Here is a 20,452-nt window from a genome sequence, read left to right on the forward strand (position 1 = left end):
AATGTCCCACCATATGAATAGAACGGGCGTCACCATTCAAGTCAATGGTGGCATGTTGGGCGGACAGGCGGCCATTGCGAGTGAACCCATAGGAGCAGAGCAGGAAGTAAAAGCAGGATGTGTACCCATCAGTATGTACTGTGATTTGTTGATTCAACTCAACTGACATTACAAAAAATGCATTCCATTGCATGAGCCACATCAGTTAACATAATTCTAATGAACATTCTACATTTCAGGAAGGAGGAACAAAGTTTCATCACGTTGTGAAAAGTCTGTTACCGCAGAAACTAAATCAACTGCACGAATGCCCCGCCGTCCTGTCTTCAGTCAGCTGTTCGTTTCAAATGTTTAATTTTAATTTTAATTAAACGGTTAGGACAGTTGTTTTATTTTCATGACGGTCTTCATCCATAACCGCCGGTTACACGTTATACATTAATTGTCCCAGCCCTAGGGAACATGAACCCTATCTAGGAAAATAATGTCTGGTCACATCCTCTCCATTAATAGATGTTGGAGTTGATGCTAAACTAACAATCTCTCTCTCTCATTCTCCTTTGCTTTCTGTTCATCCCATCTCTCCCTCTGTTTTCATCTTTCTCTCTAACTTAGGCAGAGGCCAGGCTGGCAGCGAAGAGGGCAGCCAGGGCAGAGGCCCGAGAAATCCGTATGAAGGAGCTGGAGAGACAACAGAAAGAGGTACAACTAGAGGGCACTATATTCCCAATACACACATAATGTACACACTTACCTTATACAGCACATAGACCACATCCACACAGACATGCATGCAAAATAGTATCCATACCTTCAGAACTTCAATACAACTACAGTTCCAAATGACAGACATAACAGACCAGGTGCAATAATGTACCTTACAAAGACTTGGTCCAAAAAATACACCAAGCTTTAGGCACGGGGTCAGGGTTGGTCTTTAAAGACGAAGGCATTTCCTGTGAACACAGTGTTTCATTCTTAAGCTGAGGGGCCTTTCATCCTGTGCCAGGGTGGGGACAGAGGTCACCAGTGTTAATGGTGTACCGTTATCACCATAGCACAGCCCAGCACTATGAGTGCACAGCTGGGGATTTCTACCAAACAAATTAGCATACACTCTTAACATCATGAGTATTAACAACAAGCAAAAACATTGTCATTAGAGATCCAGGGAATAGTATTTTCTTAATAAGATGATTCTAATCTTAAAAAGTGATCTTGAAGTTATGCAATCTTTACATCTAGAATATTCTGGAACACATGGTGCTAGCTAGTTGCCAACCCTGATTTTGGTTTACCCTTTGTACGTACGGTAGCAGAAGCTGTCAAATTGGTGGGAAATAGGGCTGCTTATACTCTTTGACCCAGTGAGAGAGCATGATGAAATCCAGTTGACCTGGATGTCTTAAGCACTTAACCCCCACCTGAGCTTGACCAGTGCTTGACCAGTACCTGTACTGGCTGAACTCACCAATTAGCGTCGCTAATTGACCCTCTTGTTCAGTTGTCATAAACTCAGCAAAAAAAGAAACGTCCTCTCACTGTCAACTGCGTTTATTTTCAGCAAACTTAACATGTGTAAATATTTGTATGAACATAACAAGATTCAACAACTGAGATATAAACTGAACAAGTTCCACAGACATGTGACTAACAGAAATTGAATAATGTGTCCCAGAACAAAGGGGGGGGGGTCAAAATCAAAAGTAACAGTCAGTATCTGGTGTGGCCAACAGCTGCATTAAGTACTGCAGTGCATCTCCTCCTCATGGACTGCACCAGATTTGCCAGTTCTTGCTGTGAGATGTTACCCCAGTCTTCTACCAAGGCACCTGCAAGTTCCTGGACATTTCTGGGTGGGGATGGCCCTAGGCCTCACCCTCCGATCCAACAGGTCCCAGACGTGCTCAATGGGATTGAGATCCGGGCTCTTCGCTGGCCATGGCAGAACACACAGAACGAGCAGTATGGCTGGTGGCATTGTCATGCTGGAGGGTCATGTCAGGATGAGCCTGCAGGAAGGGTACCACATGAGGGAGGAGGATGTCTTCCCTGTAACGCATAGCGTTGAGATTGCCTGCAATGACAACAAACTCAGTCCGATGATGCTGTGACACACCGCCCCAGACCATGACGGACCCTCCACCTCCAAATCGATCCCGCTTCAGAGTACAGGCCAAGGTGTAACGCTCATTCCTTCGACCGCCTGGTATGGCAACTGCTTGGCCTCTGACCGCAAGGCACTACAGAGGGTAGTGCGTACGGCCCAGTACATCACTGGGGCAAAGCTCCCTGCCATCCAGGACCTCTATACCAGGCGGTGTCAGAGGAAGGCCCTCAAAATTGTCAAAGACTCCAGCCACCCTAGTCATAGACTGTTCTCTCTGCTACCGCACGGCAAGCGGTACCGGAGTGCCAAGTCTAGGTCCAAAAGACTTCTCAACAGCTTCTACCCCCAAGCCATAAGACTCCTGAACAGCTAATCATGGCTACCCGGACTATTTGCACTGCCCCCCCACCCCATCCTTTTTACGCTGCTGCTACTCTGTTAAGTATTTATGCATAGTCACTTTAACTCTACCCACATGTACATATTACCTCAACTACCTCAACTAGCCGGTGCCCCCGCACATTGACTATGCAACGGTACCCCCCTGTATATATAGCCTCCCTACTGTCACTTTATTTTACTGTATATATAGCCTCCCTACTGTCACTTTATTTTACTTCTGCTCTTTTTTTCTCAACACTTTTTTGTTGTTGTTTTATTCTTACTTTTTTGTTTAAAATAAATGCACTGTTGGTTAAGGGCTGTAAGTAAGCATTTCACTGTAATGTCTGCACCTGTTGTATTCGGCGCATGTGACCAATAAAATTTGATTTGATTTGATAAACACGAATCCGACCATCACCCCTGGTGAGACAAAACCGCGACTCGTCAGTGAAGAGCACTTTTTGCCAGTCCTGTCTGGTCCAGCGATGGTGGGTTTGTGCCCATAGGCGATGTTGTTGCCAGTGATGTCTGGTGAGGACCTGCCTTACAACTGTCCTACAAGCCCTCAGTCCAGCCTCTCTCAGCCTATTGCAGACAGTCTGAGCACTGATGGAGGGATTGTGCGTTCCTGGTGTAACTCGGGCAGTTGTTGTTGCCATCCTGTACCTGTCCCACAGGTGTGATGTTCGGATGTACCGATCCTTTGCAGGTGTTGTTACACATGGTCTGCCACTGCGAGGAGGATCAGCTGTCCGTCCTGTCTCCCTGTAGCGCTGTCTTAGGCGTCTCACAGTACGGACATTGCAATTTATTGCCCTGGCCACATCTGCAGTCCTCATGCCTCCTTGCAGCATGCCTAAGGCACGTTCACGCAGATGAGCAGGGACCCTAGACATCTTTCTTTTGGTGTTTTTCAGAGTCAGTAGAAAGGCCTCTTTAGTGTCCTAAGTTTTCATAACTGTGACCTTAATTGCCTACCGTCTGTAAGCTGTTAGTGTCTTAACGACCATTCCACAGGTGCATGTTCATTAATTGTTTATGGTTAATTCAACAAGCATGGGAAACAGTGTTTAAACCCTTTACAATGAAGATCTGTGAAATTATTTGGATTTTTACGAATTATCTTTGAAAGACAGGGTCCTGAAAAAGGAACATTTCTTTTTTTGCTGAGTTTATATGTAAATAAAAGCCTTGGGTGGCAAGTTGATACAGTTCCAAGTCTGGAAGGTTAAAACCACCCTCAGACTTTGAGTTTTATTTGCCCATATAAAGTTTGTTATGACCGAGTATACTTTTTAAAAGAATGTCATCGGTAGGGTAATTGGTATTACCGAGAATAGATATAAAAGACAGGATCCTGAAAAAGGGAAGTTTCTTTTTTTCCTGAGTTTATGACCAAGTACATATCAGTGATTGTGTATTATTTTCTTAATGTAACGAGGTACTCTAAAGCATGTTGCTTTGGTCCACTAGATGTTTACATTGTGTTCAGCTGTTGTTTGGGCTGGGGATGTATTTGGAGTGTTTTTTTTTTATTGGCTGAGATTTGTATTTGTAACATCTCTAGGTTAGTTTCCAGCTGTGAGATTAAGTAATGGCTCTGATTGGACCATAGGATATTGTAAATCCCTCAGAGTCTCAGTAAGTACTCCATTAAGCAGGGCTGTGGTCAATTCCATTTCAGTCAAAATTCAATACTTGAATGGGACATTTCCTATTAGAAAATATTGGGTAATTTTCAGTTCATTAAAGTTCTGTAAATCAGAGTGATGTATTACCTGTGAGGGACTAAAGCATTGCATTATGCTAAATGCTCCCTGCTAGCTTTGCCTCCCTCTTGGTTCTGCAGACTCAAGCACCTTTTTAGATTCATTAAATCACGATTGGGCTCGCTCTCTGCTGATAGAGGCTCTAATCTCTAGATTTTGACGTGTGTGTGTTCTGATGTGTTACATGGGGTGAATGTGTCTTGCTGTGGTTTAGCACCTCTGATCCCTACCTAAGGGAGCCTCACCTTTCTCGGGTCACTATTCTTAGACAACAATAATCCTACAGAGAGCTTTACAGTCACTGCTCACTCTCACTCCAACATTGCTACCCTGCACTAAGAAACCATATGTTCTTGCCTTAACGTACAGAATGATCACTATGTGATAGTATTTTAGCGTGTTGTTTAGTGTACAATGATGTGAGTTTCTCATTTATATTTAGCATTTGTCCCATTTTAGATGTGACATTTGCCAGCAATGAGACACATGACATATGCTCACACATTTAAAACACATGTGGTTGAGCAAACATTGCACCATCCCTGTGTTATGGTAGACATGCATGAGCAGGCACACCCCCTCGTGTCATACTCACCAGATTAACAGTCAGTGTTCAGATTAGTCTAGTCAGGAGGTGTGTTTGGTGTGTGTGTATGTGAATGTGTATGTGTGTGCGCGGCTTAAACCCTCAACCCAAGTCCCAAAGTAGCTTAGCGGGCTGTCCTCCTTAGTGAAGCCTCTAGTTGACTAACAGTGGTTTGTTTTGCTGTTCCAACGATGTTACGTCTGGACAACACGAGCAGCAGGTGGCTATGCTTTCCACTACTGTCCGGATGATAACTTTAGGAGATATCCTCTTCAATTGAAGAAACACTCAAGCCAGAAGAGTGGATTGCTAGCTGTATATCTACAGTAGCGCTAACCTAAACCATCAGGTTGTCTTCGTAGCATCGTCTGAGCCTCTGAATTGGGAACTTTTAACCTCCTTGATCCTGTCTGCATGGCAGGCCATCGTCATTGGCGACATCTGTATGGGACACCCTAAGTTTGCATCGAGACCGCAGCAGGACGGCCGGGCGGTGGTTGGCGGAGAGGGGGTTTCGGGCTGCCCTTAAAGGGCGTCCGGGGACCCCTCCAAATAGAAAGGTGAGATGGTATGTTTGAAGATAGTTGGGACAGGAAGCGGGAGGTACAGTACCTAAGCTGATTGTGTAACTATAACTCATCCGATGAATGGTCTTGCACTGAACGAGGCAAGTTAATTGTTTACGTGTTTATTTACACTTAAAAAATGTATAGTGATGCTTTTAGTTCTTGACCATTTATCAAATACTTTGGTCGGACCTCGATATGAAGTGTTACCTTAATTTGCAATAATCTCTGCTTTGAAATCATCTTAAATCCAAAACAATTTTTGTAATGGAATCACCAGAACAATCTGTATTCTTGATTGACATGTTGCTGTGAGGCACTTTAAGCATGCTGGTTCTCAGAACAACTTTTCTAGAATGCTGACTCCAACGTGCCTCACAGACGCAGAGCAGAAAAGCTGATTGTCACGTTTTTTTTGGTAGAAGCTTTTGCTTTTGCTTTTGCTCTGAGGTCAAAGCGAGCTCAGCTGTCAAAGCTTGGTCAAGCTTGGAAAAAGAGGTTCCAGTATCACCTTTGTTTCGTAATGTTTTTATCATAAAATGTGGCATACCTGTAGCAATGGGACATCAGTTTATGTACTGTAAGTACACATGTTCCTTCAATATATTTTGGAGATGAAATGGCAAACGCATTTGTTCAGCTCTCAGGTCCTTGAAGGTGACCAACTTCAAAAGAGAATCGCTGACACAAAGGCTAACTCTAACAATAAGTGCTTTTCCGACAGATCTCAGGCATTACCCATAACAAAGGGTCAGTGAATCTGCCGTGAGGGGAGTTTCCCAAGGTTGGGGTAAGATCTTTTGGCCAGACCGATGGAGCAAGCACGGACATAGACAGTCAGAAAAAGCATTAATTGAGACTGATGGACTGGTGGGGTCAAGAAGTGGTAGGACTTTGTCTGAACAGCACTGTTAGTTAATGAATGAAGAGTAACAGTGGACAAAGGGTCAGCAAAACTGATGATGGAGCTGTAGAACTGATAATCACACACCAGCCAAAGCATGGACTGTGCAGGGCTGAAAGCGAGAGAGTACTGTTAAATCTGGATTAGTGGTCCACTGACAGGCCAGTGAAACTGGAGGGGTATGGTGTCTTTAAAACCAGGAGAAGCATTGTTGGCTTGGGGATTGGGGGACTGTATAGAAGAGGTGGCACATTTTTCATGTAGTTCGTAGAGCGATTTTGGTTCATCAACCACAGCTTCTAGACTGAGCTCAAAGGTACAGCATATAAAACATTGAAACATGTTGTTTAACAAAATCGGAAAGAGTTAGCTTGTTTGCTCAAGTGGATCTCCACTGGGACCAGATCATACAATTTCAAATACTTTAAGGAACTCTTCAAGTACTTTAAGGAACCACTCATAAGAAGTGCATCAGACTTCGCTTGGGGAGTGCAATCACTAATGCATTTCATGATAAATAAATTTGTAAGCTTGTATGAAGTGAATGCATCTCATAGTGTGGTGGGAAGGTTTGGTCTCCATCTTTGTCTTTGGGGTCTGTTTTGGACAATTTAACGCTGTAGTTGCCTTTTCTTTATTTTTTTACTGCGTGTACCTGCTAACAAAGATGGCTGGTGCCGTTCTGAGTGAAAACTGTTTTTGTCTATGTACAGTTGAAGTCGGAAGTTTACATACACTTAGGTTGGAGTCATTAAAACCCGTTTTTCAACCACTCCACAAATTTCTTTTTAACAAACTATAGTTTTGGCAAGTCGGTTAGGCCATCTACTTTGTGCATGACACAAGTAATTTTTCCAACAATTGTTTACAGACAGATTATTTCACTTATAATTCACTGTATCACAATTCCAGTGGGTCAGAAGTTTACATACACTAGGTTGACTGTGCCTTTCAACAGCTTGGAAAATTCCAGAAAATGATGTCATGGCTTTAGAAGCTTCTGATAGGCTAATTGACATCATTTTAGTCAATTGGAGGTGTACCTGTGGATGTATTTCAAGGCCTACCTTCAAAGTCTGGATCTGGATTATAAGAAGTGTATCAGACTTCGCTTGGGGAGTGGTCCTCTGTAGCTCAGCTGGTAGAGCACGGCGCTTGTAACGCCAAGGTAGTGGGTTCGATCCCCGGGACCACCCATACACAAAAATGTATGCACGCATGACTGTAAGTCGCTTTGGATAAAAGCGTCTGCTAAATGGCATATTATTATTATTATTATTATTATAAGTCAGTGCCTCTTTGCTTGACATCATGGGAAAATCAAAATAAATCAGCCAAGGCCTCAGAAAAAATATTGTAGACCTCCACAAGTCTGGTTCATCCTTGGGAGCAATTTCCAAACGCCTGAAGGTACCACGTTCATCTGTACAAACATAGTACGCAAGTATAAACACCATGGGACCACGCAGCCGTCATACAGCTCAGGAAGGAGACGCGTTCTGTCTCCTAGAGATGAACGTACTTTGGTGCGAAAAGTGCAAATCAATCCCAGAACAACAGCAAATGACCTTGTGAGGATGCTGGAGGAAACGGGTACAAAAGTATCTATATCCACAGTAAAACGAGTCCTATATCGACATAACCTGAAAGGCCGCTCAGCAAGGAAGAAGCCACTGCTCCAAAACCGCCATAAAAAAGCCAGACTACGGTTTGCAACCGTACATGGGGACAAAGATCGTACTTTTTGGAGAAATGCCCTCTGGTCTGATGAAACAAAAATAGAACTGTTTGGAAAAAGGGGGTGGCTTGCAAGCCAAAGAACACCATCCCAACCGTGAAGCACGGGGGTGGCAGCATCATGCTGTGGAGGTGCTTTGCTGCAGGAGGGACTGGTGCACTTCACAAAATAGATGGCATCAAGAGGAAGGAAAATTATGTGGATATATTGAAGCAACATCTCAAGACATCAGTCAGGAAGTTAAAGCTTGGTCACAAATGGGTCTTCCAAATGGACAATGACCACAAGTATACTTCCAAAGTTGTGGCAAAATGGCTTAAGGACAACAAAGTCAAGGTATTGGATTGGCCACCACAAAGCCCTGACCTCAATCCTATAGAACATTTGTGGGCAGAACTGAAAAGGCGTGTGCGAGCAAGGAGGCCTACAAACCTGACTCAGTGACACCAGCTCTGTCAGGAGGAATGGGCCAAAATTCACCCAACTTATTGTGGGAAGTTTGTGGAAGGCTACCCGAAACGTTTGACCCAAGTTAAACAATTTAAAGGCAATGCTACCAAATACTAATTGAGTGTATGTAAACTTCTGACCCACTTGGAATGTGATGAAAGAAATAAAAGCTGAAATAAATAATTCTCTCTACTATTATTCTGACATTTCACATTCTTAAAATAAAGTGGTGATCCTAACTGACCTAAGACAGGGAATTTTTACTAGGATTAAATGTCAGGAATTGTGAAAAACTGAGTTTAAATGTATTTGGCTAAGGTGTATGTAAACTTCCGACTTCAACTGTATAAGCTATAAATATCCCAGTGCTTAAGATGTTCACAGGGGTATACTACGTAGCGGGATTGAGGAGCTAACTTTGCTCAGTTCTGAGTTCAACTTGGGATAACCGTTGACACAAAGGTGGCTCACCTTTTAGCCAGGCCAATTTCTATGGCAACGAATACTTCAGCTCTAACCTGTTAACTCCACTTTATCCTGAATGAAGTCACTGGACTGCGAGTTGAGGACCAATTAAATCAGATTCCCTCCCTCTCACAAAGACTGCATTGTCATCCCTTCATCTGGATAATATTTTATGTAAAAGTAAGTAATATTCAAAGACCTGTCACACTACATATTTAGTAATGTCAGGATGCATTTGAAACTTCACGTGTAGTAAAACCTTCGTATGACTTAATACAATTATTTTATCAATAGTGGGGTAAAAAGGGTCCTTGTTCATCGATAAGCACAAAGGCTGCATTAACACGTAATAAAAGAAAGACAGCACGTCTAATAGCCTTTGTCTCACCATAGCCTGAATTTGCAGGATAACTTTTCTTACACGCAGTTACTAGCTTGGCTTGAGTTAGCAACAAGTGTGGGATCAATATCCACCTTCGTGACATGAGTTGGAATGTGAAGCTAACTGAAGCTGGCTAGCTTTAGAAAATCCTGAGTAGATCTAGCTAGTGTCGTAGTATACCCCTTCGTTCTTTAGGAAATCTGGCTATGAAAGTCTAGTTACTGGAGTTTTGACTGCTACCAATTTGTACAGCAGCACTGACTGAAATGCATGTCGTTTTTTAGGATCTCTTTCTTCAAAGGTAATTGAGATTTATAGTAAGGCAATATTGGTGAATCATAGAATAATGTGTTGACACTGTCGCTGAGAAACATCCCCTCCTAGAAAGAAACAGGCCATGTTTTGGATCTTGTCAAAACATGACTTGAGAAAAGTGTACAGGATTTTGGCTGATTGCCTCACGAGCCAGGTGACACGGGTCATGCTACTGTTGCGATGCCAACACGCTCTCACTAACCTGAAGGAGCCACGGTCGGAAAGAATCCTGCTTACCCTGGCGACTCCAATTACATGTTCCCTCCCGAGACCATCATGTGAACTCTTGAGACGCTCCTGGGATCGGTTACTGTTGGCCTGCCACACTATGTCCATGGCACATTCCACATTCCACAGCCATGTCCCTGTCATAAGCAATAACCTGCCTCTGTGTGGACACCACCCTAATTATTGTACTGTTCTCTCGCTTTGTATGTAGCTTTACATACTGTATACAGCTTTACATTCTCTCTCTCCCTCTCTCTTTGCGGTGGTCTATCATGTTTTATCGCTCTGTTTCCCAATGTCACTCCTATTTATTTTATTCTTTACCTTTCTGTCCCTGATTCCTGGTTCCTCTCCTCTCCTCCATTGCGCTGGCTGCTCCTCCTGTGGTGTTAATATATAGATCTATCAGGTTCAGAAGGTAGGCTTCTTGCTTCTTGTCCCCCCCCCACACACACACACACATTTTCTGTACTGTTTTTCTACTTTCATTATCATCTTGTCAGTAGTAAACATTATTGTCAGTTTTTTTTTCTTTAGTTTAGACATGCATTCCAGTATAAATTTGTTAGTTATTTGTTACAGCAATTTATATGCAATATAAAGTCACCATGGTTTAGACCATGGTTTAGACTACTTAGTACATATAGCTAGATAATAATGATTGTTCGATGAGCTGTGAATCTCCACCCTTCCTTCCTCTCCTCTCACGCTCTTTCCTCAGAAATATTACGGCTTGGACAACAAATCAGACAAAGTAGACAGTGAATGGGGACACATCGAACAATGGATGGTACAGTCACCCCCTAGTTATGGGAGTCAATAACAAGAATGAATCTTTGACAAACTAAGCATCGTTAATGAATTAGCTGTACTAACAGTTGTGGAATAATAGCTTGTTTTGAATAATGCATGAAGGTAATTCACTATCACTCTTTTTCAATATTCAAAGCTGTTAATAATGCCAGCGAGGCCGCGGTATGTTGTGAATGTTCTTAGCCACGAGGAATAGCTGAGATTTAAAACCTATATGGCATTTTCTTTTCGTCTTTATTTGAGAGACTTTTGTGTGCAATATACCTTTAGCTTACGAATTCTAGAGTGTATTGTTGATTTATTAGGCCGCATATCTAATGATAATCCACATAATTGATGTGCATGTTGAATGGGTTTGGAACTGCATGTCCTTCTATCCCTTTCGTGTAGACTGCATGGATTGTGATGATCCCCTTGACTGCCAAGCGGCAGTCTTATTCTTGCAGTTTTCCTGGATGCTTCAGATTCACAAGACTGGACACTGTGTAACATAGGTCTCTCCTGTCATTGTGTTTTTAAAAGACAAATGCTGAATTATGTGAAGGTATTGGATAACAATACCAAGTAACCAACCACAGCATGTAGCAGTGATGAGAGCTACAGTTGCAGGACAGGAGCTAATCGCTGTGTGTGTGTGTGTGTGTGCGTACCTGTGTGTGCGTGTAACCATGTCTGCCTGAGTGGTTGGGTGACAGGATCAGTATCTATGGCCACAGTGATGTGTTGAACTGGATGCATGGCTGCTAAGGGAATGGATGCAGTGCACTTGACCATTGATAATTGTTCACTTTCAAAGGTTAGCAGGCAATTACCCTTCACTTTCAATTCTCCTCAGTTTAATAGCCACAGTTGAATTGGAAAAGGTGTGCATACAGTGAGGGGAAAAAAGTATTTGATCCCCTGCTGATTTTGTACGTTTGCCCACTGACAAAGAAATGATCAGTCTATAATTTTAATGGTAGGTTTATTTGAACAGTGAGAGACAGAATAACAACAAAAAAATCCAGAAAAAAGCATGTCAAAAATGTTATAAATTGATTTGCATTTTAATGAGGGAAATAAGTATTTGACCCCCTCTCAATCAGAAAGATTTCTGGCTCCCAGGTGTCTTTTTTATACAGGTAACGAGCTGAGATTAGGAGCACACTCTTAAAGGGAGTGCTCCTAATCTCAGTTTGTTACCTGTATAAAAGACACCTGTCCACAGAAGCAATCAATCAATCAGATTCCAAACTCTCCACCATGGCCAAGACCAAAGAGCTCTCCAAGGATGTCAGGGACAAGATTGTAGACCTACACAAGGCTGGAATGGGCTACAAGACCATCACCAAGCAGCTTGGTGAGAAGGTGACAACAGTTGGTGCGATTATTCGCAAATGGAAGAAACACAAAAGAACTGTGAATCTCCCTCGGCCTGGGGCTCCATGCAAGATCTCACCTCGTGGAGTTGCAATGACCGTGAGAACGGTGAGGAATCAGCCCAGAACTACACGGGAGGATCTTGTCAATGATCTCAAGGCAGCTGGGACCATAGTCACCAAGAAAACAATTGGTAACACACTACGCCGTGAAGGACTGAAATCCTGCAGCGCCCGCAAGGTCCACCTGCTCAAGAAAGCACATATACATGCCCGTCTGAAGTTTGCCAATGAACATCTGAATGATTCAGAGGAGAACTGGGTGAAAGTGTTGTGGTCAGATGAGACCAAAATGGAGCTCTTTGGCATTAACTCAACTCGCTGTGTTTGGAGGAGGAGGAATGCTGCCTATGACCCCAAGAACACCATCCCCACCTTCAAACATGGAGGTGGAAACATTATGCTTTGGGGGTGTTTTTCTGTTAAGGGGACAGGACAACTTCACCGCATCAAAGGGACGATGGACGGGGCCATGCACCGTCAAATCTTGGGTGAGAAACTCCTTCCCTCAGCCAGGGCATTGAAAATGGGTTGTGGATGGGTATTCCAGCATGACAATGACCCAAAACACACGGCCAAGGCAACAAAGGAGTGGCTCAAGAAGAAGCACATTAAGGTCCTGGAGTGGCCTAGCCAGTCTCCAGACCTTAATCCCATAGAAAATCTGTGGAGGGAGCTGAAGGTTCGAGTTGCCAAACGTCAGCCTCGAATCCTTAATGACTTGGAGAAGATCTGCAAAGAGGAGTGGGACTAAATCCCTCCTGAGATGTGTGCAAACCTTGTGGCCAACTACAAGAAACGTCTGACCTTTGATTGCCAACAAGGGTTTTGCCACCAAGTACTAAGTCATGTTTTGCAGAGGGGTCAAATACTTATTTCCCTCATTAAAATGTAAATCAATTTTTAACATGCGTTTTTCTGGATTTTTTTGTTGTTATTCTGTCTCTCTGTCACGATCGTCTTCAAAAGGAGTAGTAGACCAAGGCGCAGCGTGTGAAATAAACATGACTTTATTTAATTAAAGTTACTAAATACAAACAAAAACACGACTCGTGAAGTCCAACGGTTAAACATACCGACACGGAACAAAAACCCACAAACACAAGGTGAAAACACACAGTTTAAATATGGCTCCCAATCAGAGATAACGAGCCGACAGCTGACACTCGTTACCACTGATTGGGAGTCACACGACCAAACAAGGAAACAACCACATAGACAACCCAACCAAACAGAACACAACGAAACGAACACACCCTGGCTCAACATACAAAGTCCCGGAGCCAGAGCGTGACAGTACCCCCCCCTAAAGGCGCGGACAGGGGAGGGCTGGGTGGGCATTACTCCTCGGAGGCGGCTCCGGCTCCGGGCTTGACCACCACCCTTCTTCAATCCCCCCGTAGCGCCCCCGGTCCGATCTGACCCAGCTGGTAGGATCTGGACTGACGACGCGCACCCCTGGCTTGGCGCGTGAGGCAGGAACGGACCGGACCTGGCCGACGATACGCACCCTAGGCTTGATGCGTGGATTCGGAACGGGCCTCACCAGGCTGACGACTCGCCTCCCTGGCTTGGTGCGAGTAGCAGGGACGAGCTGAACCAGGCTGACGACTCGCACCCTTGGCTTGGTGCGAGTAGCAGGAACGGGCTGAACCAGGCTGACGACTCGCACCCTTGGCTTGGTGCGAGTAGCAGGAACGGGCTGGACCAGGCCGACGACTCGTACCCCTGGCTTGGTGCGAGTAGCAGGAACGGGCTGAACCAGGCTGACGACTCGCACCCTTGGCTTGGTGCGAGTAGCAGGAACAGGCTGGATCCGGCTGACGACTCGCACCCTTGGCTTGGTGCGAGTAGCAGGAACAGGCCGGGCTGGGCTGGCGACGCACACCGTAGGCTCTGTGCGTGGAGCAGGAACAGGCCGGGCTGGGCTGACGACGCACACCGTAGGTTCTGTGCGTGGAGCAGGAACAGGCCGGGCTGGGCTGGCGACGCACCCCGTAGGCTTTGTGCGTAGAGCAGGAACAGGCCGGGCTGGGCTGGCGACGCACACCGTAGGTTTTGTGCGTGGGGCAGGAACAGGCCGGGCTGGGCTGGCGACGCACACCGTAGGCTTTGTGCGTAGAGCAGGGACAGGCCGGGCTGGGCTGGCGACGCACCCCGTAGGCTTTGTGCGTAGAGCAGGAACAGGCCGGGCTGGGCTGGCGACGCACACCGTAGGTTTTGTGCGTGGAGCAGGAACAGGCCGGGCTGGGCTGGCGACGCACACCGTAGGCTTTGTGCGTAGAGCAGGGACAGGCCGGGCTGGGCTGGCAACGCGCACCATTAACTTAGTGCGTGGAGCAGGGACAGGCCTCACCGGACTGTGGAGACGGATAGGAGACCTGGAATGAAGAGCGGCCACAACCCGTCCCGGCTGAATGCCTACCTTCACACACTCTGTGTGAGGCATCCGCACAGGACGTACAGGGCTGTGTACCCGTACCGACATGACAGCACGTGATACTGGAGCAGGATATCCGGGACCGCGGAGAGGCATAGGAGACCACGAGCGTTGAGCCGGCACACTCCGTCCTGGCTGCATACCCCCCTTCGCACGACACGTGCGGGGTGCTCGCACAGGACGTACAGGACTGTGCCGGACCACTCGTGGCACCGTACGCTGCTCCGCATACCGCGGAACCTGCCCCGTCCCATGCTGCCATGCCTGAGTACGGGAAGTTGGTTCCGCTCTCCATCCCGGCCTCGCCAACCTGCCTTCTGGCCCCCAAAACCCGGTGGCCTCCTCTCCAAATTGCCCTGTGGCAGCCTCCTGCTGCCCAGCCGCCCAAGCCATGTGCCCCCCCAAAAAAATGTATTGGGGTTGCCTCTCGTCCTTCCGACGATGGCCCTGCTGACGCCGTTGCTCCTCTCTCGCCAGGGCCTTGATCCTCCCCCAAGGTCCCTTGCCCCCGAGCATGTCCTCCCAGGACCACGATTTGCCCACCTGGGCCATCGCCAGCCTCTCGATCTCCTTACCCGGCGCTTCCTCCCATGTCCAGTCTCCTTGCTCCTGGACACGCTGCTTGGTCCCTTTTTTGGTGGGTTTTTCTGTCACGATCGTCTTCAAAAGGAGTAGTAGACCAAGGCGCAGCGTGTGAAATAAACATGACTTTATTTAATTAAAGTTACTAAATACAAACAAAAACACGACTCGTGAAGTCCAACGGTTAAACATACCGACACGGAACAAAAACCCACAAACACAAGGTGAAAACACACAGTTTAAATATGGCTCCCAATCAGAGATAACGAGCCGACAGCTGACACTCGTTACCACTGATTGGGAGTCACACGACCAAACAAGGAAACAACCACATAGACAACCCAACCAAACAGAACACAACGAAACGAACACACCCTGGCTCAACATACAAAGTCCCGGAGCCAGAGCGTGACACTCTCACTGTTCAAATAAAACTACCATTAAAATTATAGACGGATCATTTCTTTGTCAGTGGGAAAACGTACAAAATTAGCAGGGGATCAAATACTTTTTTCCCTCACTGTACATGCTAGAAGTCCTCCTTTGGAATAATTGTGTGTATGAGTTTTTGCATGTAAGTGTGCCCTTGTGTGAGTTTGAATTTGGGTGTGTTTGGGTGCTTGCTGAAACCCCTCTCTGACATGCCTATATGAACATCTATGTTGACCTTGTCCTATGTGTTTCATCCTTCCCTCTCCCCCCTGTCATTTGAACCTTGACATCTCTACCTGTGTCCTATTTTCCTTTTTCATTCCTCCAGGAGGACAGTGAGAGGTACTCTCGCCCCTCACAGAGACATACCTCGGTGTGTATTCCTCTCCCCCTATCCACCATCTCTCTTTACACCTTCCTCTCTCCATCATCTGAAAAAAAAGCAGCTTTCATTTCTTTGAACAGTGACTTGATACCTTGGAAACTCAGGTGCTGGAGAGTCACAATGTCAAAAGGCTTTTGTTCCGGTCAGAAACTGATCCACTTGATTCAAGTGATGATGATATTAGTCTCCTATCAGTCAATACACTCCAAGTTCCAATATCCAATCCATACTAGCATACTATTTAGTATGGGTTGATTGGCAATATTTTCCCTTATATCATATAGTATGCTTGTTGGGATATACAGTGGGGTCCGAAATTATTGACACCCTTGATAAAGATGAGCAAAAATTACTGTATTAAATAAATAATTCAAATACTGAGCTATATTGTATGCTCAAAAAAATAGGGAAGTTATTTTATACTAATACAATTGCTCAGAGAAAGAGATTTTGTTTAACAAGTAATACTTTTTTTCTCAAAAAGATAAGGGTCAAAATTATTGCCACTCCGGTTTTCAATACCTTACCTTGCGAGGATAACGGCACTGAGCCTTTTCCTAAAATGTTTTATGAGTTGGAGAACACATTGGGACCATTTCTCCATACAGAATCCTTCCAGATCCTTGATACATTTTGTCTGCGCTTATGGACTGCCCTCTTTAATTCAAAAAGGTTTTCAATGGGTTTCAAGGCCGGAGACTGAGATGGCCATTGCAAATTGTGGATTTTGTGGACAATTAACAATTTATTTGTGGATGTTGATGTGTGCTTGGGGTTATTGTCTTGCTGGAAGATTCACTTGAACCTAGTTTCAGACTTCTGACAGAGGCAAACTGGGTAAACTTCATGACCTTAACAAGGGCCCGGGACCAGTGGAAGAAAAATAGCCCCATAACGTCAAAGATCCACCACCATATTTTAACGGTAGGTATGGGGTTCTTTTCTGCTCATGCATTCTCATTTTGACGCCAAATCCACCGCAGGAGTGAGTGGCCAAAGAGCTCTATTTTCATGTCATCCAACAAATGTAAATCCTGGAGTTTGCTAAATAGCTTTGGCACTTGGATTGGAACTGGTGCTTAGGTCAGATGACATGAAAATAGAAACCCGTTGAAAACCTGTGGTTTGAATTGAAGAGGGCAGTCTATAAGCGCAGACAAAGGATATCAAGGATCTGGAAGGATTCTGTATGGAGGAATGGTCTAAGATCCCTCCCAATATGTTCTCCAACTCATGAAACATTTTAGAAAGAGGCTGTGCCGTTATCCTCAAGGTGAAGTATTGGAAACAGAGGTGTCAATAATTTTGACCACTAACTTTTTGAGAGAAAAAAAACAATACTCGTTAAAGACATGCTCCGGAACTTTGGCGACGACTAAGTATTTTTCAAACCTCACGCTTTGGGCTGGATGTGTGAATGTGTAGTTCATACATGCATCATCTATAAGCAGAATTACTGTCTTGACTCAATTAGCCACGAAATCCCTAGTTTGAAAGCAAATGTTTTTCTAGAAGGTGTGCTGCTCCATTTTCCCCCGCGTGGGCCAGCCCCCTAGCAATTCCAGTTGTAGCCAATGCGGTTCAGCCCTTCGCCATTTGAGTGACATCTAGCAAGAGGCACATCATGCACCCACAGCAGAGCGAAAGAAAGACCAATGATGTGGTGCACATATCTGCACAAGTGACATATTACGCAATTGTCGGGGACCACTTTTGGCTCGTGAGCGCTACTTTCAGAACTACTGGCTAAAAAGTATACAAAAGTACCGGAGAATCTCTTTAAACAACATCTCTTTCTCTGAGCAATTATATTAGTATAAATAGTATAATTTCCCAATCTTTTTGAGCATACAATATAGCTCAGTAATTATTTATCATTAATCATTTTTGCTCATCTTTATCAAGGGTGCCAATCATTTCAGACCCCACTGTCATTCACAAGTAATTCAGTGCCCACTCTGACTCCACTGCCCTGGGCCATTGAGCTGTGTGCTCAGGCACATTATCTGGGCTGTACAGCCAGTTGGGGAGCACAGAGAAAGAGGTCAAAGGTCACAGTCAAGTCATTTACAGATGGAGGAGAGAGAAAATAATTTCTGCAGTGGTTCAGTGAACCATGTTAAACACCAGGGTTGGGGTGAAATTACATTTCAATTCAGGGAGTAAACTGAAATTCAATTTTCCTCATTGTGTTTCAAAAAATGTATTTGAATTTCAGTTTATTTCTTAAATTGACTGTTAAACCACATGTGAATATTAAACCTTTTTTCCCCAAGTACAGATGTTGTACTGGACAATCGAAGAACAACTACTTATTCTTAGATTTTTTTGTTTCCCACACAGATCTCAGACGATGATGAGCGGATGTCTGTGGGCAGCCGAGGCAGTGTGAGGGTCAGTATCACTCAAACGCCGCCATCTTTGTTTTCAATCCAATTGCAGAATTTCTGACTATTGGTAAAGAGGCTTGAGGTAGAAGTTGCCCCTAAACACAGATCTAGGATCAGATTTTCCAGTTACAAATCCTAACTGTAACCATTAGGGACAGTAAACCAGTAGTGGTTAGGGCAATTTCTACCAACTTGTGTAAAGAGGTAAGCATGAGTGTTTCCATAGCTGCTCAGAAGGGGGTAACATGTACAACCATCATTTGGTACTTAAACCCTTGGTGACAATGCTCTTATGTCTTTGGGCAGTCGGATCTTGATGCAATAGGGGCCTACGGAAGAGGGGTAAGAGTTATGAGATTAACCTGGAGTGATTATCTAACCCTACTGCATGCCATAATGGTCTTTGTCAGTTTTTAGTAAAAACATTTAGTTGTTAGTTTACCATTTAAACTCTATTCAGAGCAAGGCAATGATGGAGTACCAAAACATGACAGTCCTCTTAGGAGAAAATCAAGTATACCAGGATCAGGCACCAACCATGTAGTTTTGTCCCTTAGCGACAGCAAAATAGTTTCACAGGAAAGCCTACAAATTGTTGGGTAGATGTTGGCTCATTATTTACATTGTTAACTCATCGATTTGATTAACTGCAGACGTGATAGTTACGAATCGTGGTTTAATGTGTGTTGGGAAGATTGCAATGCATTCTTTACCTATCCAGTCTTTGGTTTGTGTGTCTGTGTGTGTCACAAACATTTGCATGGACAACTTATTGTAGCGTGTTGTTCAGACATGGTGTGTACTCAGTGGAGAAAGTTGGCATGAATGTGTGATGACACAAAGTCTGACTAATTGACGTTTGTGTTCTAAAGTTGTGTTGCATGTTCTATTTAAGCAATAAGGCCAGAGGGGGTGTGGTATATTGGCCATATACCACAAACCCCAGAGGTGCCTTATTGCTATTATAAACTGGTTACCAACATAATCAGAGCAGTACAAATAACTGTTTTGTCATACCCGTGGTATACAGTCTGATATACAACGGCTGTCAGCCAATCAGCATACAGGCCTCGAACCACCCAGTTTATAATACTATTTACCATCTGAACCACTAATGATTGCCCTTCTGAGGCATGTGCTTCAAAGCTTAATAACCCTAAACAAGCACTTGCCTTAGATGTTTATTTAATCAAACCATAATTAGCTTGTTCGGTTACATTATTTAGTCATCTTGGGTGTTAGTATGGTTAATTTCTTCAGTGGACTACTATGTTTGTCCCTGGCTAGTGTGATGGAGTAAATCGACTGTTATAGAGCTGGCTAGCCTGACTGCCAACTGTCTGTTCCAACACAAACACAATTAGCATCCTAAATGGCACCCTATTCCCTTTATAGTGACTACTTTTGACCAGGACACATAGGGCTCTGGTCAAAAATAGTGCACTATATAGTGAATAGGGTGCCATTTGGGACTTAACACAGACTCTGCACTCTTTTAGGCACTGTTGTCTGAGTTCTCATAGAGAATTGTTTTATGGTGGGTAATCATGGAAAATATTGTAGTGTTAAAGAACTGTAGTTGAGTGATACATAAATCCATAAAGGGAGACGCACGTTTTTAAAACCGAAAAAGGTCTAGGCCTAGTTGTCAGTTTGGGGTTTTCTTGGCTGATGCAATGGTTTGCTTGTTTGACCCAAACCAGAAAGTAACGTGTGGCTAATGTCTTTATCAGTTGTTTGGTGATGATGGGAATCAATAACCACGTTTTTATGCGAGTAAAGTCATACCGTATAAAGAAAATGAGGACAGCTGTGATGGAAACAGGAAGTTTCGGTACAATTTTATAAATGCCAACAGATCATTTGTTCGTTTGACATGGTGGGATCTTTTTGTGTCCTTAAAATGTATTATGCAAGAAATGGCAGTGGAGTCACATAGTGTATAGTCCTCCCACTACGACTCGGGAAACCATGCAGTTTATTAGGCTACAGATTAAATTAATTATGATGAACATCACAGGGTGGTGAAAGTGCACAGTGATCTTCATGCTCCTTTCCAATAAATATTGAGGGTCTTATTCTGGTGACATGATGA

General features: G+C 44.3%; 1 protein-coding gene across 8 annotated transcripts in view; it reads left to right on the forward strand.

Annotated features, from left to right (window-relative positions):
* The window catches only part of lrrfip1a (leucine rich repeat (in FLII) interacting protein 1a), an 89,595-nt gene that overhangs the window by 42,583 nt on the left and 26,560 nt on the right, over positions 1–20,452 (forward strand). For 5 of the 8 annotated variants that reach the window (XM_084162371.1, XM_084162378.1, XM_084162374.1 and 2 more), the window contains exons 2-3: positions 616–702; positions 18,311–18,361. In XM_084162371.1, coding sequence (XP_084018497.1) covers positions 616–702; positions 18,311–18,361 — 138 coding nt within the window. Of the gene's footprint in view, positions 1–615; positions 703–10,297; positions 10,316–10,618; positions 10,688–15,910; positions 15,953–18,310; positions 18,362–20,452 lie in introns of all 8 variants that reach the window. The other 3 variants (XM_084162372.1, XM_084162376.1, XM_084162377.1) reach the window with 2 other exon arrangements.

The sequence above is a fragment of the Coregonus lavaretus genome, assembly GCF_964263955.1.
Source record: "Coregonus lavaretus genome assembly, chromosome: 5".
NCBI classification, from domain to species: domain Eukaryota; kingdom Metazoa; phylum Chordata; class Actinopteri; order Salmoniformes; family Salmonidae; genus Coregonus; species Coregonus lavaretus.